The 26,733-nt window shown below is 47.2% G+C and overlaps 1 protein-coding gene and 1 long non-coding RNA gene across 2 annotated transcripts; one reads left to right on the top strand and one right to left on the bottom strand.

The window, feature by feature from the left end:
* The first annotated feature begins 6,079 nt into the window (after positions 1-6,079).
* Positions 6,080-25,541, top strand: CTSE (cathepsin E). Its single transcript, XM_037067117.1, has 9 exons — positions 6,080-6,267; positions 6,894-7,050; positions 7,499-7,616; positions 8,686-8,804; positions 18,586-18,785; positions 21,751-21,873; positions 23,008-23,149; positions 23,247-23,345; positions 25,200-25,541. The coding sequence occupies exons 1-9, from the start codon at positions 6,200-6,202 to the stop codon at positions 25,362-25,364; spliced, it is 1,191 nt and encodes a 396-aa protein (XP_036923012.1). The 5' UTR covers positions 6,080-6,199; the 3' UTR covers positions 25,365-25,541.
* LOC119001665 (uncharacterized) lies at positions 20,098-26,166 on the bottom strand. Its single transcript, XR_005069614.1, has 3 exons — positions 26,157-26,166; positions 24,382-24,389; positions 20,098-20,173 (listed from the first exon to the last, which is right to left on the bottom strand). It is a non-coding gene; the product is annotated as an uncharacterized LOC119001665 (long non-coding RNA).
* Positions 26,167-26,733: the final 567 nt, after the last annotated feature.

Genomic DNA, 26,733 nt, shown 5'->3' on the forward strand with positions numbered 1-26,733 from the left:
ACTGGGAAGTGGGGTAGAGGCTCCTTAGATCTAGGCTGCTGGGGAGCCTCCTGGAGGAGGTCACGCAGTTTTCCCCCACCCCCACCATGCTCTTTCTTGGCCTTCTTTGCTCATTCTTCCTCCACCCGCCTGTGGGCTTCAGCGCACGGTCCTAGGGCTGACCCTCCTCGCCACCCGTGCACTCTCCCTTGGTGCTCCCAGGCAGTAGCCTAGCTTTGGCCACCTTCTATGTGCCCGTGTTTCCCAAATTTACATCTCCAGCCCCACTGCCCCAGCTTTAATAAATGTACTCTCAAAATCACCTGGACTCCTATTGTGAAATCTTTCACGCATGAGGTCAAGAACCCACACAGAACAGACTGGCCCAGGCAGACCTGCTCCAGCTTGGCCCCTTTCCAGTAAGAAATCTGCCAGCATCTCAAAACGAAGAGGCCTAAAACAGTCCAGCAGTCCCGGAAGAGGAAGCGAACCCTGGAGGAGGGAGCACTGCCAAGAAGGGTCCCTGCCAGCAGCAATCCGAAAAGGAAAACCAGTGGCGGTCACACAGGAGAGGCGCCTGGTTTCTGCCACACTGGCCTGTTTCATCTCTCTTCCCCTTTTAATACAAATTTAACCAGGTATTTGTTGAGGATTTACTGTGTGTCATGCATTTCCAGATAAGCTTTTATTGAATCTTCCTAATAACCCCATTTTGCAGGTAAGAAAACTAGGGGTCAGAGGGCACTTTCATTTTCTAGCCTTTAAATGGTTAAGCCTCTAGTCACACAGAAAGAGCTGAGAACAGGCGGAAGCTTGGATAAATTCTCTGGACAATTAAAGTACGTATCAAGGTGGATGGTCCCCACAATGTATTTTAGTCCGTTAATACATACAGTAATGTATCTATAAGCTACAGACACAGCCTAGATTTGTGCAAGATCACAGACTCTATAGGGAGACTTCTGGACTCAAGCCTGATTCTACCATTACCAGTCATGTGACCTTGAACAAATTGCTTTACCCTCTGGGATCGTTTACCCTATGCGACTGTTGAGAGCATTACTTGAGTGAAGACATTCACGGTACTCATGTAACCGGAAAGGACACCGGCGTTTGGGCTGCCTGTCACTACCAAACCCAATCAGCAATGACAACGATTGAATCTTTTCTGGGCGCTCTATTTAGATGGCTGGCGATCCGAGAAGATGGCGGATTCATACCCTAACAGACCATCTTGCCTTCTCTTCCTAGGCCAGACTTTATATACCAGGGAATAAAGAAGGTGCAGTGAGGGCTCTGAGATTCAGGGAGGATTGGGTGAAAGAGGCTGCAACATCCTGTCCTGGGCAGTTAGCTGTTCCCAGGGGTGGTGGTCCTCGTCTCTCCCTGGGACACAAAGGTCTGGATGCATCCAGTTGTCTCCAGGTGGTAATCTCTAGCAGTGCCCCAAGAGGTCGGCTGTTTTCCCAGGAGCCAGAGCCAGCCGTATCCATAGTTTCTGAAATAAAAACTTTAACATACACATTACTTGCTAGACTTATATCTTTCTACCTTAAGCTAAAATTTTCCAAGTCTTGAGTCCCCTATCACTTAGAGCAGTGTGTGGCATAAAGCAGGCACTCACTTAACCGCAGGCGCCTGCTCCGGTACTTCGGCTCTAGCCAGCATACCAGTATGGAGTGCTTTCCTGGGGTCAAGTGCAGGGCTGGGGGAGGTAAAAAAGCACTCGTCCTGAGGGTGGTCTCCTGAACTCCTCACATCATCCTGCAAGGAAATCATTCTCTCTTCTGCACAGTGGGGGAACTGAGGCTCCCAAACAACCTAAACGTCACACTTTCACCCATTAAGGAACAGAGTTGAAACCCAAACCTGCTTTGTCTGCTTCAACACCCGGGCTCAGTGACAAGCACAGGAGTTGGTGGTGCTGGTGTGAGGAATGGTGTGAGGAGGTGTGAGCTGCTCTTCCTGCTTACAGGTGCAGGGACACATGCACAGCAGGTGCCTGTGCACATGCACACAGGCACACACATGAACACACATGCAGTATTCAGGTGAGGAACTTCCCCAGCACCTGTGCCCTCTGCTGACTATACTGCCATGATTTCTGGTCCAAGGCCACTTTCCAATAATATGATTAACGGTGGTTTTGGTAATGACTCAAAATAAATGAATTCTTGACATGGTGAGATGCTGGGGACATGGGATCCTTCTTATTTCCAGTTGCATGAAAACAAGAGGTTTTGCTAAACCGAAACAGATCAAGCCAGAGGGGGAAGTTTGCATTGTGCAGTTACGTTCTTTCAGGAATAAATAAATGGTTTGATTGCCTCAACTTCTCTGTTTCATGGTTCAGAGTCTGGGTGGGGGCTACTAGCAGAGGGGCACACGGGGGCCTTTACACCTGTCGGCAATATAGTGATGACCCTTGAAGGTAAAATAGAAAATATTTGCAAAAAATAAGCAATGACGGGATTCTCATCACAGAGCTCTACGCCACAACATTTCACCCTTCACACAGCCTTCTCTCTTCTGACAATAAAAAGGCCTCAAATTTTTCACCATGAGGGAAATTATTCTCACTCCTCTTCCCCCCCTCCCCTCCTCCCTCACTTTCTGTCTTTCTCTTCCAGGAAGAAACTCTTCAATGCCAGGCCCTAGAGCACATCCAATACAGATCATCAACTTTAAAGTCAGGCAAACCTGGGTTTGACTCCTGGCCATGGCACGTTATTTAAACCATCCATGCCTCAGTTATTTGAGATGTAATGTGGGCTTAAAAATAATACCCAGCATCCATTGGTTTGAGGGTTGAATGAGCTAATGCTCATAAGGTCCTTAGCTCAGAGCCTGGCACATAGCCCATGTACCCAAAATGTCCCTTGTCATTATCATCCATTCCGACTTCTTTATTCTGCAGACAAGGAAACTAGATTCAGAGAAAAGTGATTTATCTAAGATCAAATGGCCAGTTAGTGGTCGAGGCAAGCCTAGATCCAGGCAGCCGATCCCAGCCCTCTTCCTACTGCACCGCACACGGCAGAACAGCCTTTCTTTCATTCATCAACTTCAAGCAGAATGAGGCTGGGGCACCATCCAGTTGGTCATAGTCATGCTGAGCTGATAATTCCCCAGAGCCAGAGCCAAGAGCATCTGGATCACTGGCTCCCCTCTGATCGGGAGCCAGCTACCGAGGGCTACCGAGCCCTGATAAGGCTGAGTCCCACAGAGCACTGAGCAACTGTCCTCTTATTACCAAGTTGATTGGATGGTGTCACCACCAAAAGTTTACAAATGCTCTGGAAACAGACAAACATTTGTGTCCAACCAGCCTCTAATCGACATCTCTCAGGGTCTCTCTGTCTCTCCAAAGCCCCTCTCCCAATACTGAGAGACTGGAGCTCTGCCCCCTTGTTGGGCACAGTGGTTTCTGCTGCTTGATGCGACTGGCGCCATCTAAAGACATGAGATGCTCTGGGTGACAGCCAGTTTGAGGTGCAATCCCCGTGTTCCTGAAGACTACATATTCTTATTGAGCCCCCTTCCCCTTTCTGGTGGGCAAATCTGACATCTTGGTGCTGCCCAAGACTCTACTTCTGTCCATAAGTTCCCTTAATAAACTATTGGTTTAATTTTGGAGTTGCCAGCCTCTTCCTCTTGTCTCTCAGTCCCATACTCCTTTGGTGGTCAGCCCCAGTGCCCCTTGGAAGGTTTTCACAACAGCCCTGTTATTGTCCACATGGCACAGTTTTGCTCCTCCAAATACTCCTCCCTCTCCCTTTTCTTTTCTTATAGCACACACACACACACACACACACACACACAACCACACATGTGCCCACAGGCTTTTGTTCCCTAGAGAAAGTATTTAAATGTCCACAACAATATTCAACTCCAGCATAGGAGGATCTAGTAATCTGTAGCCAGGTTAGTTACGGTTCCTGATGCTTCCAGGGAAAACAGAACCCATTAGTTCTGATAACCTGATCCTGGAGGTCCTCACAGATGATCCAGTCCGTGGTCTGGTGGCCCACAGCTGCCCAGGCCAACCAGCTGGTTTCCAAGCCTGAGCCAGCAAACCCTTTACATTTAGTAAACAGAGGTGAAGGGGTATGTGGAGGGTCTGGGAGATGGGAGAGCAGGGAGGGATCACGGTTGTGCCCACTTCAACAGCTCAGTAATGATGATGGCAGTTCTGCAGAAAGCCCGCTGGGGTGCAAGTTGGGGAGCCTGGGCCATGATCCTGGCTCTGCCACCTAACAAACCCCACACTCTGAGGCTCATCACTTTGCCTCTGTGCCTGTGGTCTGCTCTGCTACGTGAGCAGGCTGCCTTCACGGTCTGGAAGGAGTCTTCTAATGCAAGGGCTTTACAGTGATGATCTTCAGTCCTGATGACATTATACTTTTTCAAGCATTTCCCCATGCCTTATTTGTGTATTTAGTCCTCCTTAAAACTCAACAGTGTAAGTGGGGTATTTGGCAAACAAAGAAATTAAGGTACCTGTTGGTTGGGCAAACCATGACCCAGCTTGGTGCTGAAATGAGTTCTTTCGACTCCCAGACACCTGTAGCCCACACTGCCCTTCTGGGCGCAGACTCTGTCCCCAACAAAAGGTCAAAGAGAAGGAATCCTTGTAAGTGGACAAATGCCAAAGAGACTTCGTTCCCTTAGGGTGAGGGGTCACAGATTTGGGCTATTCCTCAAGCCCTTTTGATGTCTTTTCAATATTTTTGTAGCCCAAGGCAGGTTTTGACTTAGCTCCAAACTCTGTTTGTCTGCTTCTTGGGCTTTAGAGATGGAAAGAGCTCGAAAGCGCTGTCATGTGTGATAGCAGCGATGGCCTCTGCTGCCCTCGTGCACGGTGTCCTATCACCCTGGGTCTGGGTTAGAGGAAGGTGTTCCTTCCTGTCACTCTCCACCTGCACTCAAGGAAGCAAAGTCCACCCTCTGCTTAGTCAGCGGGGTGTCCACAGAGATAAGCAGAGGGTGAGAGGTCTCACACAGTGCTAAGCCCACCTTGCCACCCCTACCTTTGACCGGAGTCCCACTGACAGGCAGGATCCTGCTGCCCCGCGGCGCTGTTCTGAGCTGAACTGTGTCCTCTAAAATGTGTGTGTTGCAGTCCTAACCCCAGTGCTTCAGAATGTGACTGTATTTGGTGATGGGACCTTTAAAGAGGTAATGAAGGTTAAATGACGCCCTACATGTGGATCCTAACCCACTATAGTTGGTGCCTGTCAGAATAAGAAGAGGACATTTGGACACAGACACACACAGAGGGAAGATCACATGAGGACACACGGAGGAGAAGGTGGCCATCCACAAGCCGAGGACAGGGGCCTCAGTAGAAACCAACCCTGCTGGCAGCTTGATCTTGGACTTCTAGCTTCCAGAATCATGAGAAAATAAGTGTTGTTTAAGTGTGGTACTTTGTGTGGCAGTCAGAGTTAACTCATACAGGCTCCTGCTCCACATCCCCCCTCCCCCCCACCAGGCACCTCCTTGGGCCTCGAGGGCTGCCTCTATTTTCCCCTCTGACTCTCCCCCAGCCCTTGGCACCAGATTCATCAACTCCTTCGGATCAGAAAAGCTGGATCCACCGTCCACAGCCAAATTTTCCCATTTCGGGGGCCTTGGGGAGTGCTGGTTTCTGTTTTGAAGTGGCTAGGGGAAGTAAATTGCCCTTGGGGCCCCTCAGGGAGTGGGGAGAGAACAGGAAATACAGACAAAACAATCTGATTCATGTTTTGAGTTAGACCTTCCCCATAGGTTGACAGTTGAGCTTCCACCCCTCGAGGGTCTTCAGACAGACTCAGAGTAACAGCCAGTAGGGTGGTGCCCAGCGTCTGGGGCAAGGATCTCCCACAACTAATACAGAGCTTCTTGGGGTGAGGGCGGATGCCAAAGACTCTGGGAGATACTGAGCCTTAGACAACCGTCTTACTCATAGAGGGTGCGCAGATCTCCAAGTCCCACCCCAGGTCCACCCCATCCCCACCCCTGCTGGAGTGAAAGGAGCCGAGGGGTGGAGGGGGAACGCCCCATCACACTGTTTGCTCTGGGTCTGGCTATTGACTCCAGAGGCCTTATCACTGTGTCCTCAGACTGAGCTGGGCAGGTCTGCGTTAAGGAGACTTGGTCCCACTGCCCTGTGGGACAGAAGAAAGGAGAGGCAGAAGGCAGGCCGTGGCAGAGCGAGGAAGGAGTTGCTGGGTGTACAATGAAAACACTTGTTCTTTTGCTGCTGGTGCTCCTGGATCTGGGGCAGGCCCAAGGAGACCTGCACAGGTAAGACCGTGTCCCCAGCACCGCCCCCAGCTGGGGCCCCAGGACTGACTCAGGAGAGGAAAGCTGATGGGGAAACAAAGAGGAGAAGAAACTGAGGGCTCAGAAAAGGTTTACCAAGTGGCCACCTAATGTCCAGCCCATGACAAGCCAGCCCTTGGCCTCCATCTCTGACGAAGCTGCCTGTCTGAGCCCCCGGGACTTTCTCTGGTTAGAAACATCAGGAACCTGCAGTTGTGAACTGCAATTCAAAGGAGCTGAGCACCTCCCCGGGGACTGACCACTGCCCCCCAGAGTTTTTCTGTGTCTTTAAATCAGCTCTTCATGAAGTTCGGATAAAACTGCAGACCATCCCACATCCCCCATTTTTCCAGAAGACCTCAAAGAGCCCATCTCCCAGATAGAGGGCCATTTCAAATCTAAGAGTCTCAGAGCCTACAGGAGCAGACACGAGACTAGGCAGGCTGTGGGCAGAGTGGGCACTGATTCTGACCAAATCCTGGCATGCTATTTTGTGGATCCCCTCCTGCGAAATTTCCAAGTTAACCTCTGGGAAAATGGGGTTGGGGCGGAGAGGGTTGGAGAGAGGCAGAAAGGCATCTCTTCCCCATTTGCAACTTTGTCCTCAGGGTGCCCCTCCAGAAGCGTCAGTCCCTCCGAAAGAAGCTGCGAGCGAGGGGCCAGCTCTCTGAGTTCTGGAAAACCCAGAGTTTGGACATGATCCAGTTCACTGAGTCCTGCACGATGGATCGGAGTGCCAACGAGCCCCTCATCAACTACCTGGATGTGAGGCACCCTGGGGCAGGGCCTGGGCACAGGCAGAGGGCAGGAGGGCTCAGCCTGGGTCTTGGCTAGTGGGCAGCAGCACTGAGTGCTAGTGTGGATTTCTCCTCTAGGAGGACACATATGGACTGACCCTCTGGGTTCCTGTGAATTTGGCTGAATAAGCCCCAATGCAGCTAAATTGTGTGGACCTCTCCCCATGGGAGGAGAGATGAGCAGGGCGAGGCTCCTCTGCATCGTTCACAACGGTTCTCATCATAATGAGAATCGGGATAGAGATTTGATTTTCCCCCTCTCAACCCTTCCTCTGTTCCTTTTACCTCTGGTTGCCCCTTCCCAGGGTCTATGCGTCCATCTGTGCTCGCCAAGGCACTGGCCCTGTGGAGCCCTCCCTGGGAACCTTCCTCCTCCCCAGCACCAACACCCAGCTCCCTTCCTCTCCTGCCTATAGATGGAATACTTTGGCACCATCTCCATTGGCTCCCCACCACAGAACTTCACCGTCATCTTTGACACCGGCTCCTCCAACCTCTGGGTCCCCTCGGTGTACTGCACCAGCCCAGCCTGCAGTAAGTGGGCCAGGACCGCCCCACCCCCCATAGGGAACAGCTGAGGCCAGTCCTGGGACCCTGAGCCTGGCACTCTCGGGGAAGGGGTTGGGTTCCAGCAATGGGCCAACCTTCCTCTCTATCTCTGAGTCTGCTTGGGACTGCCTTCAGCAGAAACAGGGCTGGGCCAGGAGGAAAGGTAAAATCTGACTGTTATCCAAGCTAGCAACTTTCACACTGATCAGAATCGGTAGAGGGAAATTCCACCACCAAAAATACAAATTTTTGAGTGTGTGGCAACTCTCTCCCTTTAGAACAACCTAAAGAATGTGGGAGACAGTTCCATGCCAGTGGCTATTTCTGGGCAGGTAGGTGGGTCAAATTCCAGTGCAGACAGTTCGCCTGCTTCAAGGAGGCCCGGTGGGCTACCTCCCAGTACACCAGAGGTGGGGTTGGTGGGACATGGCGTGTGGTGGGCCCACTCGGCAGAGGCGACTCAGAGGTCTTCGTGAAGGATGGAAAAGAAAGAACTAAGGGAAAGCACCCTGGTCTGTGCAGGACGAGTTTTAGAGACAGAATATCTCGGCTTTATTCTGACAGAACACAGAGACTAGGTGTCCATGGGTTGGTCGAGGAGTTGGGAGTGGTTTCCTGGAGTGGCGATTGTTATTCCTGGGTTTCCTTTGAATGCCAGGCTCTGCCCTACCGTGGTTTGCACAGGCTGCTGCTGGTACCTGATACCTGGTATTTATTTTGGTGTGCCACATGAGGTCCCAGGCAATTATGTATGCCCAGGGACAACTATTTGGTCCCCTATTAGCCCACCACATACATAGAGGAGAAGGTAGTAGCTCGGTGGGGGGGCTGTGGCCAACCTTTCCAGAGGTCCCTGATCATCACTGTGTCCTCAGACTGGCAAGGCAGGTCTGCATCAGGGAGGTTTGGTGCCTACTGCCCTGTGCACAGAGGAAAGGACCGGTGGCAGGAAACTGAGGCAGGTTGGACCAGCAGCTGGAAGCTGGGGGTGTCAGGGCCAAGATGAAGGCAGGGAGCTGATGGCCTCGGCAACAGCGGTGCTTTTCCCTTCCAGAGACACACACCATGTTCCACCCTTCCTGGTCCAACACCTACGGTGCGACAGGGAGACACTTCTTCATTCAGTACGGGACTGGCAGCTTGTCTGGGGTCATCGGAGCCGACCACGTCTCTGTGAGTGTGATCCCTTCGTGTTTCCTCTCTTGGTCAGAAACTCGGGGCAGACATTGTTCAGAGACCTTAGGGGAGAGCTTCAGATCTGCCTGGGCAGAGGTGGAAACAAGCGGCTGTCTTCCAGGGAAGGGGAGGCCTGGCCAGCTGCAGGTGGTGCTCCCCGCCCGACGTGGCAGCAGTGGGTTGGTCTGCTCAGTGCGCTGGGTCCTGGAGAGGTGGCCAGGGGGATTCCTGCAGGGACAGTGTACAGCTCTGAGAGCCCAGTGGCCATGTTTACAGCTGAACTTCTGGCCCCAGGGGCACCAAGGAAGCAACACGAGGCCTCTATCTTGAAGAATAAAGAAGTCCAAGCCAGAGCTCAAGATGGGGCCTCAGTTACTGAAATAAGGCAACAAGGTAGGAGGTGGGAGTCTGATAATGGAGACAAGCCAGAATCCTAGTGGTCAAAACAAAGGTCTAAGGTTAGTGCTGAACTTGAAGCTGAGCTCATGAGCTGCTCCGTAAACTCCCTGTGACCAAAGGTCTTAGGAGTCTCAGAATGGTGGGGGCCTGACCAACGTGGGGACAGAGAACCAGGAGAGCCCTGGCCCTGCCCTGCCCAGGTTTACGGACACAGCGCGGTAGTCCCCCTCATCCGTGGTTTCGCTTTCTGTGGTTGTAGTTATTCTCAGCCAACCGTGCTCTGAAAATATTAAATGAAAAATTCCAGATATAAACCATTTGTAAGTTTGGGGCTTTTTTCCTGTCTTTTACTCCCATCCCAGCCCACCCACCCATTTGTAAGCTTTAAACTGCATGGCAATCTGAGTAGCACAATGAAATCTTCAGGCCCACCCAGGACATGAGTTTTTCCTTTGTCCAGTGTATCCACAACGTATCCACTCGTTGCCCACTAGTCACTTAGTCACTTGGTAGCAAACTCAATGATCAGATCAGCTATCCAAGAGAGAGAAAGAGAGAGACCACAACTAAGTAACTTCTATTTTGGTATATTGTTTTGTTCTATTTTATCATTAGTTATTATTAATCTCCTACTGTGCCTAATTTATAAATTAAATATTACCATAGAAATGTATAGAAAAAACAGTATAGAATACGGTTCAGTATTATCCTCAGTTTCAGGCATCTACTGGGGGTCTTGAAATGGGACGACTGTACACCCAGGCCTTGGGGGAAATAGAGGCAGACCCACTCCTGATGTGCATGGGTTCGGCCAGGCCCAGGCTTCATTAACACCTCTTAAAAAAAAAAAGATTCTGGCCAGCAACCTGGCCCTGTACCCTGACTGGGAATCGAACCAGTGACCTTTCAGTTTGTAGGCCAGCACTCAGTCCACTGAGACCCACCAGCCAAGGCATCAACATCCCTTTAAAGTGGGAGGGAACAGGACATATGGAGTAAAAAAAAAGTGCCAGGAGCAAAAAGCACACCGTTTATGTAAAAATTATCACACAGATAAAATAACATACTGTATTTTCTATTAGAACATATGTAAAAGTACAAATAACTGTTTAGAAGGCTATATCACATTCCAAACTGACCATAATAATTGCCTCTGGGATGCAGAGGAGGGACGGAAATGGCACGTGAAGGGGAATTTTAGCCTTTCGCTTGCTACTTATCTGCTGGCTTGTGTAGGGCAACAGCCAAGCCCACAGAAACTCCTGCTTCCGAAGGTTCCTCCTTCGTGTTTCCTGGCTCCTGGGCCAGCTGCATGTTTAACTCGGTGACAGAGAGGGTCAGCTCAAGCTGCAGGACACACCCATCACTGAGCTTAGAAGCAGTAAGACAGCACTGTGGTTTCCAGTTCACCCTTCTTCCACCTGGCATCTGTCTTCCCTCACTGACTGTCAAAGGAGACTTCAGGCTGCAGCGCCAGGACAAAAGCAAATGCCTAATGGACACCCCAACCAGCACCTGCAGTGGCATACAGCCCACTATCTAGAAAACAACCCTTTTAAATACAGCTCCTGATGGCTCTGCTTCCCTTCTCAACCCTGACTAACACAGAGGATGAAGACAGGACCTGCCAAAAATTGTGGGTGCAGCTAATGCAATCCTTAATGAGACGGTTATAGCCTAAAATGCATGTACTAGAAGACCTGAAAATCAATGATCTAAAGCATCTATTTTAAGCAATAAACAAGAAAAATCAAGCAGCCCACAAACAACAGCAAATCAGGCTAAAAAAAGGAAGAAGGAAGGAGATAATAAATAGAAGAATGGGATGTCAATAAAATAGGAAGTCATACAATAGAGAAAATCAAAAAAGCCAAGAATGAACTCTTTACACAGATTAATGAAAGCCATTAAACTTCTAGCAGAATTAATCAGGAAAAAAGAAAATACAATGTAACAATATTAGAAATGAAGAATAATGTAGTGTGCATGAGGTGTGCACTTTGAGTGCCCAGCTTGTGTGATCAGGGAGGCTGTGCCACTGGACCCTGCAGGAGGCCTACTGTATTAGGTCACTCTACAAAACCTGGGAGACGTAGCAGCTCTACCTAATACACAGAAATAAGCACAGAGAGGTTGCCAAAATGAGAAGCTAGCCCTGGCTGGTGTGGCTCAGTGGGCTGTGTGCCAGTCTGTGATCCGAAACATCACCGGTTCAATTCCCAGTCAGGGCACATGCCTGGGTTGTGAGCCAGGTCCCCAGGTGGGAGTGTGTGAGAGGCAGCCAGTTGTTTCTCTGGCAGATCAATGTTTCTCTCCCTCTCTTTCCCCCCCACCTTCCCCTCTCTCTAAAAGTAAATAAATAAAATCTGTAAAAAAAAATGAGGAGACAAAGAAACATGTCTCAAGTGAAAGAACAGAACAAAATTCCAGAAAAAGAGCTGAACAAAATGGAGACAAGAAATCTACTAGATGCAGCGTCCCATACACTGGTTATACGGATGCTCAGTGAAGTTAGTGAGAACTTCAACAGCATAATAAAGGACATGGAAATCATACAAAACAACCAGTCAGCCCTGGCTAGTATGGCTCAGTGGATTGAGTGCCAGCCTGCAAACCAACAGGTTGCCAGTTCAACTCCTGGTCAGGGCATAGGCCTGGGTTGCAGGCCAGGTCCGCAGTCGCGAATATGTGAGAGGCTCACATCGATGTTTCTCTCCCTCTTTCTCCCTTCCTTCCCTCTCTCTAGAAATAAATAAAGTCTTTAAAAAAATTGTATTAATGAACACCCTGCAGACATTAAAATGATGAGAGCATATCAAGAATAATTTTATATTGATAAACTTAACATTTTTTTAAAAATTGACAAATGGCTTGAGAAATACAGCACGTCAAAACTAACACAAAAAATAAATAAAAATATGAATATTCCAATGTCTATTTAAATACTGACTCTGTTATTAAAAACCTTTCCACAAAGAAAACTCCAGGCCCAAGTAGCCTCAGTGGTAAATTCTTCCAAACATTTAAGGAAGAAATAACACCAACATTATGTAAATTATCTCAGATAATTGATAAAAAGGAACACTCCATAACTCATTGTGTGAGGCCAACATAAATTTGACAACAAACTTGAGAAGATCATTATAAAAAATGAAAGTTGCACATCAGTCTCTTTCTCATGAATGTAGATACAAAAGTTGTTAACAAAATGTTAGCAAATAAACCTGTGATATATAAAAAATAAGATATCCAGCCAAGAGTCACTCTTCCCCAGGAATTTATCATCTTAGACAATAAAGGGAATAAATTATATAATCTTCTGAATTAATAAAATTCAACATCTTTGCATGACTTTTTACAAATTTCTTAGAAAACTAGAAATATAAAGTAACTTTCTTAATCTGATAAAGAATATTTACAAGGAAGCCCACAGAAAACTTCATACTTAATCACAAATTATTGACTTTTCCCTGACATTAAGAATGAGCCAAGGATGTTAACTCTCAAAGCAATGAGCCCATAAAGAATGACATGAAGGGCATTAGGATTGTAAAGCAAGAAATAACACTCTCATTATTCAGATATGACATGAATCTATATGTAAAAAAATCCCAAAATATCTACTAACTATTGGGGTTTTTTGTTGCTGTTGTTCAAGTACAGCTGTCTGCATCCCCCCCCCCCACCATGCCAGGGAAATCTCAGATATTCCATGCAACAATATTTTCACTGATATGTCCCCTAGAGCAAGGAGCATAAAGGAAAGAATAAACAAATGGGATCTCATATAAATAAAAAGCTTCTGCATGGCTAAGGAAAACAGCATTAAAATGAAAAGAGAACCAATTGTATGGGAAAACTGACTATTGGGATTAATAAGTTAATTTAGCAAAGTTGCTGGATACTAGATCAACATACAAAATCATTCAAATTTTTATATATTAGTGAAAATAGATTTTTAATGAAATTATTTATAACATCAAAAACATAGAATACCTAGAAATAAATTTAATAAAATAATGTGCAAGACCTCTACTCTAGAAACTGCAAAACATTATTGAGTGAAATTAAGAATGAGCTACATAAATTGAAAGATAAACTAAGCTTATGACTCAGTATTATAAATAAGTCAATTTTTTTCCAAACTGATCTATAGATTCAATGTTACCTCAATCAAACCAAGAGCAATTTTTATTGAAAACTGACAAGCTGATTCTAGACTTCTGGCTAAGATGGAGGCACGGGTAGATACACTTTGCCTTCTCACATGACCAAAAGAAGGACAGCAACAAATTTAAAAACAAAAAATAACTAGAACTTCCAGAAAATCAGACTGTATGGAAGTCTGACAACCAAGGTGTTAACAAAAAAACACTCACTCAGACTGGTAGGAGGGGCAGAGATGGGCAGCAGGAGCAGAGAGGACCTGTGGCAAGGCAGTGGCTATTGGACCAGGTGGTCCCACATTTGTGCTCAGATAAACCAGGAGAAACAACTGGGGAGCGAGATAGACTGCACAACCCAGGGTTCCAGTGCAGGAAACTAAAGCCTCAAAACCACTGGCTGTAAAAACCTTCGGGGGTTGTGCTGGTGGGAGAAATTCCCAGTTTCATAGGAGAGTTCACTGGAGAGACCTGCAGGGTCCTGGAATACACACAAATGCACCCACCAGGGAATCAGTGCCAGAAGGGCCCAGTTTGCTTGTGGGTAGTGGGGAAAGTGACTGAAAGCCTGTGGAGAGCCAAGCAAGTGCCATTGTTCCCTCTTGGAACCCACCATGTACAGAGCCAGAATGCAGCAACTCCAGTTGCCCCACCCTGGGGAAACCTAAGGCTCCATCCTTTACAACATAACAGGTGCACTGAGACAAATAAATATGGCCCAAATGAAAGAACATATCAAAGCTCCAAAAATAGTACTAAGCAATTAACAGACAGCTCAGAGAGTCCCAAAGAAGTTGGACCAAGGAAGTATACGCCAACACACATCATAGTTACACTACTCAAGATTAAAGAAAAGGAGAGAATCTTAAAAGCAGCAAGGGGAAAGAGAAGAGTTACCTACAAAGGAGTTCCCATAAGACTATCAGCTGATTTCTCAAAAGAAACCTTACAGGCAAGAAGGGGCTGCAAAGAAGAATTCAAAGTCAGGAAAGGCAAGGATATACAACCAAAATTACTCTATCCAACAAAGCTATCATTTAGAATGGAAGGGCAAATAAAATGCTTCCCAGATAAGGCCAAGTTAAAGGAGTTCATCATCACCAAGCCTTTATTATATGAAATGTTAAAGGGCCTGAGCTAAGAAAAAGAAGATAATCAGAACTATGAACGGTAAAACAACAACAAACTCAAAACTATCAACAGCTGAACCTAAAACATAAACCAAAACCAAGCTAACAAACAACTAGAACAGGAACAGAATCATAGAACTGGAGATCACATGGAGGGTTATCAGTGGGGAGGGAGAATGGGAGAAAAGGTATAGGGAATAAGAAGCATAAATGGCAGATACAAAACAGACCGGGGGAGGTTAAAGAATAGTATGGGAAATGTAGAAGCCAAAGAACTTATATGCTCCACCCATGGACATGAACTAAGGTGGAGGAATGCTGGTGGGAGCAGAGTACAGGGTGGAGGGGAATAAAGGGGAGAAAAAATGGGACAACTGTAATAGCATAATCAATAAAATATATTTAAAAACAAAAAACTGACAAGCTAATTCTAAAATGTGTATGAATATGTAATACACCAAAACAGTCTAGGTGAAGAAAAACACTGCCAACTATTGAGACTTACTGTAAAGATATACGCGTTTACATAGTGTGATACTGGCACAGGATACGCAAACAGACAACTGGGCCAGAGTAGAAAATTCAGAGACTACTCACACAGTCACCTGGCACTGAACATGACGCTACAGTGTCTAAACTGATGGTATGTTTATTAAATGGCACTAAGTCATCTGGGTATCCATACAGTAAAAAATAAAATGAATCTTGTCTCCTACCTCACACACTGTAGAGCTGCTCATAGACTATAGACATAAATGTAAAAAGTGAAACCTTTGAAAACAAAACATAGGAAAAAAAGATAGGCAAAAATTTCTGAAACAAGTTACTAAAACCACAAATTGAAAAGGGCAAATAATTGATAAATTTGGCTATATTGAAATTCTTATCTTCTGTTCAGCAAAAAACATCAGTCACAGCCCAGAGGTGTTCATAATACACATATCCAACTAAGGACTCGGTACCAGAATAGATAGAGAACTCCTACCAATCAGGAAGAGAAATGCAGCCAACCTACTTCACCAGAGAAGACACCCAATGTCCAATTTCATTAGTAATCAGGAAGTAAAATGAAAACTGAGTGTTCCCACTGCATATCCACTAGAAGACTGAAACTGAAGACCACATCCAGTGCTGGAGAAGCTATGGAGCCACTGGCAACTAGAGCTCTTAAAATACTGGTATTGAAGACATCAACTGGGACTTCTGGCCAAGATGGAGGCATAGGGGGAAACAATGTGCCTCCACACACAACCAAGTTTAAAGACAACAAAGTTTTAGTAACAAGAACGCAACCAAAACACAGAAAATTGAACTGTACAGAAGTCCAGTCCGACAACAAACCATTCATCCAGACCATTAAGAGGGGCGGAGTCAGTGGCTGGCAGGGTGGGGTCTCGCAGGGAAAAGCAGCAACAAGGGGACTCAGTGAGGGCACAAGGCAGCTGGCTGACTGCGGTCACACATTCAAGTGCAGATAAACCAGGCAAAGGAGCAAGCAGTGAGACAGACCTCACAGGCTAGGGCCCCAGCGCCAGGAATTAAAGCCTAAAAACACCAATTGGGAAAACTTTCATGGTCGAGGTGGCAGGAGAAGCTCCCAGGCTCACAGAGAATTTGTTGGAGAGACCCACAGGGTCCTGGAGGGTGCACAGGCCCACACACCCAGGAGCTGACACCGGGGGGGGGGGCAGGTTTGCTTGCGGGAAACAGCAGAGGGGACCAAAATCCAAGAGAGAGCAGAACAAACGCTATTGCCCCTCTCTGACCCTGCCCCCACATACAGCAGACACAACCCAGGGATGGGGTCACCCTGCCCTGGTGAACACCTAAGCCTCCGCCCCTCCTACATGATAGGCACGAGCAGACCAAAACAATATGGCTCAAGAAGAACAGCTCAAAGTCCCAGAGCCAATGCTTCTAAGCGACCAAGAGATAACCAACCTATCAGATGCACAGTTCAAAATAATGATGCTCAGGATGCTCACAGAACTGGTTGATTTTAATCACAAATTAGAGGAACAAATGAAGGCTACACTAATTGAAATGAAGGGAAATGCACAGGGAATCAATAGAGAGGGAAAGGAAACTGGAACTCAAATCAAGGGAGTGGACCAGAAAGAAAAAAAAATGACCAAACAGAAAAGAGTGAAGAAAAAAATTCAAAAAAATGAGAAGACGCTTAGGAACCTCCAGGACATCTTTAAACGTTCCAACATCTGAATTATAGGGGTACCAGAAGGGGAAGAGGAACAACAACAAGTGGAAAACTTATTTGACCAAATAATAAAGGAGAACTTCCCCAATTTGGCAAAGGAAATAGACTTCCAGGAAATCCAGGAAGCTCAGAGAGTCCCAAAGAAGGTGGACCCAAGAAGGAACACACCAAGGCACATCATAATTACATTAGCCAAGGTTAAAATGAAGGAGAGAATCCTAGAAGCAGCAAGAGATAAGGGGACAGTCACCTACAAAGGAGTTCCCATCAGACTGTCAGCTGATTTCTCAAAAGAGACCTTACAGGCAAGAAGGGGCTGGAAAGAGGTATTCTAAGTCATGAAATCCAAAGACCTACATTCAAGATTGCTCTATCCAGCAAAGCTTTCATTTAGAATGGAAGGACAGATAAGTGCTTCTCAGATAAGATCAAATTCAAGGAGTTCATCATCACCTAGCCCTCATTATATAAAATGTTAAGGGGACTTATCTAAGAAAAAGAAGATAAAAAATATGAACAGTGAAAGGACAGCAAACCCACAGTTATTAACAACCACACCTAAAAGAAAAACAAACTAAGAGGACAGCTAGATCAGGAACAGAACCATAGAAATGGAGGTCACAAGGAGGGTTAGCAACAGGGGAGTGGGAGGAGGAGAAGGAGGGAGAAGGTACAAAGAATAAGTAGCATAGATGGTAGGTAGAAAATAGACAGGGGGCAGGGCAAGAATAGTAGGGGAAACATAGAATCTAAAGAACTTGTGACACATGGACATAAACTAAAGGGGGGTGAATGGTGGGGGAGGGGGTGTGCAGGGTGGAGGGGAACAAAGGGAGGGAATAGGACAACTGTAAAGGCATAATCAATAAAATATATATTTTTAAAAAAGAATGCAGGTTTCATCCCAGGGCAAAAAGAGAGAAAACATCAGTTGGTACAAACCACTTTGGAAAATTCTGTCAGTATTTACTCAGTTCTGTCAGCATGTATGCACACCCTATGGTCTAACAATTTTACTCCCAGGCATGCATGCAACAGAAATGTGTACACGTGTTCACCCAAAGACATGTACAAACTGCATTATTAGCAATAGTCAAGTACAGGAAATAACCCAAACATCCATCGTGAAAGAATGCATACATAGTGACTGCATATTCTTAGTGTGGAATACGATGACAATAAATGGATTAGGACAGCATGCAACAAGCATAATGCTGAGTGACAGAACCAGACACCAAAGAATTCATACTGTATGATTCCATTTATGTAAAATTCAAAAGTAGACAAAGCAGATACAGGCTGTTAGAAACCAGATTAGTCACTCCTGAGGAATGGTGCAATGATAAAGCAGGGTGCATGGAGGACCTTCCGGGAAGTAGTGATGTTTTGTTTCTCAGTCTGGGAGCTTGCTCACGTGGGTGAGTACAGTTTATGAACACTCATTAACTTGCACACGTATGATTTCTGTTTATACTCAACAACAAAAAAAGTTTACATGAAAAAGTTGAATTCAGCCCTGGCTGGTGTATTCAGTGGATTGAGCAGAGGCCTGCAAAGCAAACAACTGCAGTTCAATTCCCAGTCAGGGCGCATGCCTGGGTTGCAGGCCAGTTCCCAGCGGGGGACACAGGAGAGGCAACCATACATTGATATTTCTCTCCCTCTCTCCTTCCCTTCCCCTCTAAAGATAAATAAATAAAATATTCTTTTTTAAAATTGAATTCAACTATGGCAAAAATCATTGCGTCCCTTTAATCAAGAAAACTTGAGCTGGAGAAGAATTAGCTTTAGGACAGAGGGAGAATCCAGGAACCTGAGACCCTTTTGCAAAGATCTCCTATGCAAATTTCCTTTGGGCTTTCTCCTATCAGGTGGAAGGCCTGACTGTGGTCGGCCAGCAGTTTGGGGAGAGTGTCACAGAGCCTGGCCAGACCTTCGTGAACACAGAGTTTGATGGAATTCTGGGCCTGGGATACCCCTCCTTGGCTGCTGGAGGGGTGACGCCAGTGTTCGACAACATGATGACCCAGAACCTGGTGGATGTACCCATGTTCTCTGTCTACATGAGTAGGTAAGTCCCGCAGGACTTAGCCTGGCTGAGGTGAATTCTATCTCCAGGGAGACAACTTGGTGCAGCTGGAAGAGCACTAGAAGTAGCAGCCGCCTTGTCCAGCTTAGCTCTCTTGTTTGCCCAGCTGTGTGATGTGGGGCAAAACGCTTAACCTCTCTGACTATTGAGGAAATGGGATTGCCTCAAACAGTCCTTGTGAGAAGCACTTTGTAAGCTGTAGCACGCCGGACTGATTTAAGGAATCTCTGGAGCTGGATATTCATTCATGTGGTGAATAAATATTTCTCAAGCCCCTGTAATATGCTGAGCATAATTTAGGTGCTGGGAATACCATGAAGCAAGAAAGACAGTCTCTGTCCTCAAGAAGCTTAACTCCAATGGGGAGGAGGCAGGAAAATGTAAAGTAAGCAGACAACAAAAACATTGCATGTTAATGGTGGATAAACAAAACATGGAACATGCAAACAATAGAATATATTGAGATTTAAAAAGAAAGGAAATTCAAACACATGCTACAACATGGATGAATCTTGAGGACTTCACGCTATGTGAACCAAGCCCATCACAAAAGGACCACTTGTATAATTTCACTTATATGGAGTCCCTAGAAGTGGTCAGATTCAGAGAAATAGGAAGTAGAGCGGTGGGTGCCAGGGGCGGGGGGAGGGGGAAATGGGAAGTTACTGAATGGTTATAGAGTTTTGGTTTTACAGTGTGAAAAGGTTCTAGAGACTGGCTGCAAAACAGTGTGAATGTGTCACAAGCATGTGTCTGTGATATAGTCTTTCCTGTAAGTTGGCCAGGCAACTGCTGGGCTAACTGTCTGCTGAGCAGCCTGGCACCAAGGAATGGATAAGAGTCCCACATAGTAACTATGCTATTCTCTCAGCCTTTATTGAATGCAGGTTCACTCAGAGGAGAACATCACCATACAATAATATTCCACTCACACTCTAACAATCTAAGAGAAATATCACACACACACACACACATGCACACACACACACACACACACAGCAATCAATGGGGGATAGCGAACCTGAGTCCGAGTCTCAGTCTGCAGGTCCAGGAGACAGCACAGAGGGCAAGGGAGTTGTCAGCATCTTGCAAGGAAGGATCTCCAGAGCCAGGTGGGCAGCAGGGCAGACAAAGTCCTCAGTCCAGCAGGGCAGAGGCTCTGACAGCCAATGCCAAGGGAGATCCACGTGGCCTGGAGCAGCACTCTGGTGTGCAGAGCTCAGCCGTCTCAGCAGTGGTCTAGAGCCTGCCTCAGTTATACCTTGAGAGTGGTGGACTCTGCCCTTCTGGGTCTTGTCTTGGCACCCCTGATGCCAAGTGGGGAATTTGTTCAGGAACCTATGGGCGGTTCATGGCTGTTCTGCTTGGCACTCACGCTGACCGTGTGGAATTTCCCCAGGAGCCTACCTGTGGGTGGTCCCGCTCTGCAGACATGGCTACTCTGACCACGTGGGCAGCTATGTCTCCATGCCAGATGTGTGTGCTCTGACTTAGGTAGTTTTCCTCTTAAACCAAAGTGTCATGCCTGACTGAGAGTCAGTTTAGTTGACATAAATGACTCCACTTTGTTTTATTTACTTTATGCTATCTTGATCGGACCGATGCCATTTTATCAGTCCTGCGCTCCCCAAAATACGCTTAACACTACTAAGCTGTACACTTAAAAATGATTAAGACGGTAAATGTTATGTTATGTGTACTTTAAATTGCATGCTGTAATTTTGGATGAGGTCATGAGACTCACATGCTTCTGGGCACTTTTGCCTGGGGTTCTGGGGGTGGGGGCGTGGTTTGTCTCACCTGTGTAGGGGAGGCGATTTCTTACCTTTCTGACTCCTTCCCAGTGAGCCCTGGCCTGAGCTTCCCATCTGAACAGAAGCCCATGTCCTTTGTTTTTCTTTCCCACATGGACAGCCTTGAATTCCCTCTCCCAAATTCTTCCTTTGCAGCATGGCTGCAGCTGAGACAGGCCCGGGCAGAACTGTGAGTAAGAGAGCAGGTTGTCTAGACCACTTCGCTTCCCCTATCAGAGCCTCTGGCTCCCTTCCAGCCTGGAAGACATGAGCTTTGAAGGGAAACAGCAAAGGTTTTGCAGTCAGACTGACCTGGATTTAAAACCTACCACTTACATTACTTCATCTCCCTGAACCTCTGTGTCCCCAAATGGACACCAGGTTGTCCTGGTGTGAAAACTGAATAAGATTGGGCAGGTAAAATTCCGAGCACAGCACCTTCTGTGCATGAAGGCCATCAACAAACATTAGTTCTTTCTCCCTTCGCCTCTCTAAAATTGCTTTCATAAGATTCCCACAGACACCCAGTTCCCTTCTCCTTTACTGCCCTGCCTTGCAGTGCCCCAAGCTTTGTTTTTCTGATTCTTTTCCTCCTGAAAATGAATTAGTTGTATGTCCAATTTCCCCACAATCCTGTAGGTGCCAGAACATAATCTGAGAAATCACCAATAAAAATGAATAACTATTCAAGCTCCAAAAAAATCCTGGGCTCACATTAGCGTCTTTGCCTTAACACAGACAGTAAATAATGTGGAGACAAACTCCACACACCACCACAACAGTGGAGAAGCTACTTGGGGAAAAGGTGTTTTTGGCAGGTGCCTCCAGCCACATAAGGTGTGCACACTCAGGTTGGCCCTGGCCTTGGTTCTGCCTGAGTTCTGCACGGCAAGACCAATTGTCCCTACCTCTCACCTCAGTACCCTGTTTATGCAAGAAGCAGGAGGACATTCACCAAACACTGGGCAGAGCTGTCTCTATTCTTTTGCCCAAAAAGTCCAGACAAATCAACTCACAGTATTTGGAAGCCCTGGTCTCAAAGCCTGGGCTTCTCTCTAGGTACTTGGTGGGAGTGACCAGACCAAGAAGCAGAAACTCACTCCTGAGGTTTTCTGGCGGCCCTTCCCTGGCAATCTGCCTTTCTCTCTCTGCAGTGACCCAGAAGGTGGAGCAGGGAGTGAACTGATTTTTGGAGGCTATGACCACTCCCATTTCTCAGGGAGTCTGAATTGGGTCCCAGTCACCAAGCAAGGCTACTGGCAGATCACACTGGACTCGTGAGTATCGTCCACAAAGTACAATATTGAGGGACTCAAATTGTAGGACTCAAAACAGACACAACTCAAACTGGATCTACTGAATTGATCTGAATGAAATTGCTGGTCACTGGGAGAGGATGTCCGGGGTGAGGCTAGAGGCACAAGGGTGCTGAGCAGAGGCATAGGAAGGAGCCTCAGTAGTTGGGGTGACAGGCACACAGTGTCAACGTCCAGCTTTCCTCCTTGTATACTTGTTGCACCTTCAACTCAACCAATAGTAAATACAAACACTCAACCAGCTGCTTCTTGTTCACTCAACATTAATTAACACACAGGCTGAGTGAAATGGGGGTGCAAAAGTGAAAGAGTCAGTGTTCGCCTTCACAGAGCATGTATAGAAGATGAGACGGACATACAAACCAGCACACAGAAGCAGGAAGGTGGTCAGAGCTCCATGAGATGTGCCACCCAAGTCTCCCAGCAGACAGGGCAGGACAGCTTCTATCTGAAGAAATACTCAAGGGTTTCATGGAGGTGGCAGCGCTGTGAGCCTTCATACACTCTCACACACACACGTGCGCATCTGTGCACGGAGCAATTGAGGAAGGGGGGCTAGATGCCTGACATATTCCTGGCACTGCATGAGACAATGCAGGAATTCCAAGAAATGTAATTCAGGTGTCAATTCAGCCAGGAATAAGTTCCAACGAGGTGCCAGGCGAAGTGCGAGACACTAGGGATACTAAAGCAAAAAGCCTCAGTGTTCACGGTCTAGGGAGGGTTTTTCAGACTATAGGGATTTAGCTAGTTACGGGTCATAACATCATTTTAGGGGATCATGACCTATAATTTTTAATGAAATGGAGTAAAATAGAAAACACCAGCGTGTACTTCACATATTAAGGTCAGGCACTGTTTCATGAAATGTTTCTTGCATGTGTGTGGGCATTTCCTGCTATGAATCTCAGTCAAAAAAAATGGAGAAACATGCATATGATGAGAGAGACCAACCTGGAGATCACTGGTGTGCTTTGGGTGCCGGAGAGCCCAGCAAGGCACGAGAGCGGCGGGGAGCCGGGGGAAGCTTGGGGGCTGGGGGAAGGGGCAAGTGGAGCAGGGGCAGGGGACTGACCATGCTTCCTCTGCCCTCAGAATCCAGGTGGGGAGCACCGTGATGTTCTGCTCAGAAGGCTGCCAGGCCATTGTGGACACAGGGACCTCCCTCCTCACAGGCCCCTCAGGTGACATCCAGCAGCTGCAGAAGGCCATTGGGGCTGAGCCTGTGGATGGAGAAGTGAGCGCCTGCCTGGCGTGGGGAGGGGTGGGAGCAGGGGGCTGGGCCTCTCTTGGGAGACGGGAGATTTCTAAATTGATACTCTGTTGTCTTTTAGTATGCTGTGGAGTGTGATAATCTCAATGTCATGCCGGATGTCATCTTCACCATCAATGGAGTCCCCTACACTCTTCAACCAACTGCCTACACCCTGGTGGTAAGAACAGTCTCTTCACTTGGGGTGGTGAACACACAACACAATACATAGATGATGGGTTATGGAATCATACACCTGAAATCTATGTAATTTTATTAACCAATATCACTCCAATAAATTCAATTTTTTTTAAAAAAGAGCACACACAACACACACACATGCACAATGTAGCAGAAAACAAAAGAACTTTCCTCATTCTGCAAGTCTCAGGGTCTTCCCCGTACACCTGCCACTTCCCCCTTCGGAACAGGCAACTGCGTTTACCCCAGCTTATCCCACACTGACGTGGCATTTCCTCCGGGAGAGATGCAGCTGCCTATGTGTGGAGGAAGGAGCATGGGGCCGGGTCTTTCATTTTCTGTCCTGCCCTGAAGCAGCAGCAAGCCTGGGACAAGCCGTTCAACCACCCAAATCCTCTTAACCACGCAACCAGGCTAGGGTATTGTTTTCCCATTTTATAGACCAGGATATTGAGACTCAGAGAGTTAATGTTTCTAGATATGAGCTGCTTGGGGGTGGGAGTTACAGAATGAGGTTACATCTCTTATCATATATAATCAATTAAGAACACGCCTTGTTGCAGTAGATGCACAGATATGAAAAATGAGATCGAAAGGGAACCCCCAGGTGTTTGAGAAACCCATGGCCACTTCATATCACAGTTGGGCTGCATTTTCAGTATCAGAGGTCTTTGGTGACACACTTTCACACACTGACATTGCCCAAAGTCACCCACAGTGTCAGGGTGACTGCACCAGAGTTGAGGTGCTAAGGTGAAGACTGAGGGCTTAGGGATTTACCTACCACCCCACCCCATACCGTGATCTCCACGAACCGCTTCCCAAAGCCACCAGATACAAACTTACAGTAGAAGTGAAAACAAATGTTTCATTTAAAAACACAGCTTCAGGTCAAGTTCCCCAAAATCCTCCGACAGAAGATTCTGAAGCTGCCACCGTGAACACCATACAGAGGACAAGCTAGACATTTCAGCTGCCAAATCCATCCGCCCAAATGCCCTTCACCACTCTGGCACCCCCTACTCTCCACCTGAGTCCCTGCTCAACCTCACACCCTTCCCTGTACCCAATGTGGCGACACCGTCCTTCTCTACCAGCAGATTTCAATCAGAGCCACCTCAGTCCATCACAGATGCTATAATACCTTTGCATTTTTACCCCCTTCCTCTCAAGAAGTTTCTGTAGCCCTCTGCAAATTTTCCTACTCCATCGTCAACAGCCTCAAACTTCAAGTGTTTGTTGGAAAGACCACACTTTTCTGTTAGATGCCAACTCTTTGCCAAACTAAAAAATATAAGGTTGTGGCGGTTCCACTCTTCTCACGAACGAGGGTGCCTGCTTGCCTTTGACCTGAAAGGAGCCACTCACGTGATTCTGCCCAGAACATCAATAAGAAAATGGTGGTGGCTAGCCATTTATAGAGCAATTTCTCTCCCTTAAAAGAAATTAAGATGAGCCTGACTAGAAACTAAAGAAACCAGACTTTAAGTTGAGATTTTCTAATGCCAAACCTTTTGCTCTTCCGGCCTGAACTGAGGGTTTCAATTTTCCCAACTGTGAAAACTGAAACCTTGTGGGGTGTAGAATAGATTGGATGAACAGCTCTCAAAACTGCAGAACGTAGAAGGTCCAGGCCCACATCTAGGGGGCTGTTCAAACACGTTGTTGAGTACACAGGTAAGCACGTGTGAAGCAGGAGGAAGAACCAACCAACCAAAACTGTGAAGCGCCATCCGAGGCCATCGGTGTGGCCACCACCACCACACAGACAGCTCTGGGCAGCGCTCCTTCCTCCTTCCCTGTCTGCCACTCACTTTCTTCTTCCCAACTCCAGGACTTCGTAGACGGAATGGAGCTCTGCCTCAGCGGCTTTCAAGGTCTTGACATGCAGCCTCCATCCGGGCCCCTCTGGATCCTGGGTGACGTCTTCATTAGACAGTTTTACTCCGTCTTTGACCGTGGGAATAACCGGGTGGGCCTGGCCCGGGCCGTTCCCTAAAGAGGGGCCTGGGGTCTGTGCCTGCCTGCCTAACACCCCGTGGAAATCCAGCTGGGCCTGTTGGGTCGGGGCATTACTCACACCTGTCACGAAGTCATTTTTGAAAAAAAATGCTTTTGTTCCAGAGCTGCAGGTTGAATGAGGACCAAACAGAGCATGAGACCACACGCGCACACACACACACACACACGTGCACACACGCGCACACACACGCATACACGCACACACACACACTTCCACATACCCGCTGCTTCCACCACCATCATGCCAGAAGAATTAAGTGGACTGTCCATATTTCGATTGCTCTTCGCTAACATTTTGTTATGGAAACCTCCAGGCACATATAGAAGCAGAGATGACAGAGCAGTAAGCCCCTGGCACAACGCGCCTGCGCGTGGCCAGGACGCTCCAGCTGCACCGCCACCCAGCCCTCTCCCCAGCCCCACAGACCTGCGTGATTTTGAAGCTAATTCTTAGCATCACATCATTTATGAGTAAAGTCCCTAAGAAGGACTGTGAATAAACCCTTCTAACTTTTTAAACGTGCAGTTAGTGTTCAAATGTTCCCTGTTGTCTCGCATGTGTTTGGTCATGTTTGCACTCGCCTTGCCTGTTTCAGGATTTACAAGTCCACACATCACACGTATTCAAAACGTCTCTTATCCCTTTTCATCTGTAGAGTTGACCACATTCTGAACTTTGCTGGTTGAAATCCAGAGGTGTCATGCAATGTGGCTCTCTGAGCCCATCTGTCCTGTAAAGCCGTGGTTAGATTTAGAGGCCTGGTTTTACGGCAAGAACCCTTCACAGCTGGTGCTGGGCACACCCCATGGTGTCCCACCAAGAGATCAGTAATGACTGGCACCTCCCTGCGGAGTCAGCGGCAGGGCTGGGGCGCAGGTCCCGGAGTTCCCGGCCTCAGCCATCCATGAACGGCGAGTTTCCCTCTGGTGTCTCACCTCAGGTGTCAGCAGCCACCGACGATCCGCGCTGGTGTCCACACTGTCACCGGGGACGCGGAACAGGGCTTCCTCTGAGTCTATCTTTCCTTCTGTACTTATCATCTGGGATCTTCTACTTAAAAAAAAACTCTTTACTCATAGACACAGAGGACGGACAGACCGTTGCCAGGGGAGAGGGGGTTGGGTAACTGTGTGTGCTGCCCGGTGGGCACTGGACATATCAGGGGGCCAATTTGTAGAGTACGTGATGGTCTCACCACTATGCTGTACACCTGAAACTAGTACAAAATAACATTGAATGTAAACTGTAACTGAAAAATAAAATTTAAAAATAATAATAAAATAACATAGGGCAAAAAATAACTCTTATCAACTGTTTGCTCACCATGCAGTACAGCTCATACGGG

Source organism: Sturnira hondurensis, unplaced genomic scaffold (assembly GCF_014824575.4).
Source record: "Sturnira hondurensis isolate 20B ecotype Veracruz unplaced genomic scaffold, ASM1482457v3 Scaffold0017082, whole genome shotgun sequence".
NCBI lineage: Eukaryota > Metazoa > Chordata > Mammalia > Chiroptera > Phyllostomidae > Sturnira > Sturnira hondurensis.

What these genes read in the sequence shown, in the direction of transcription:
- CTSE (XM_037067117.1), top strand. Translation starts at nt 6,200, where the DNA reads ATGAAAACACTTGTTCTTTTGCTGCTGGTGCTCCTGGATCTGGGGCAG. An exon ending in GCCCAAGGAGACCTGCACAG is followed by an intron (nt 6,268 to 6,893) that starts GTAAGACCGTGT and finishes CTTTGTCCTCAG; the next exon opens with GGTGCCCCTCCAGAAGCGTC. An exon ending in TGGCAGATCACACTGGACTC is followed by an intron (nt 21,874 to 23,007) that starts GTGAGTATCGTC and finishes CTCTGCCCTCAG; the next exon opens with AATCCAGGTGGGGAGCACCG.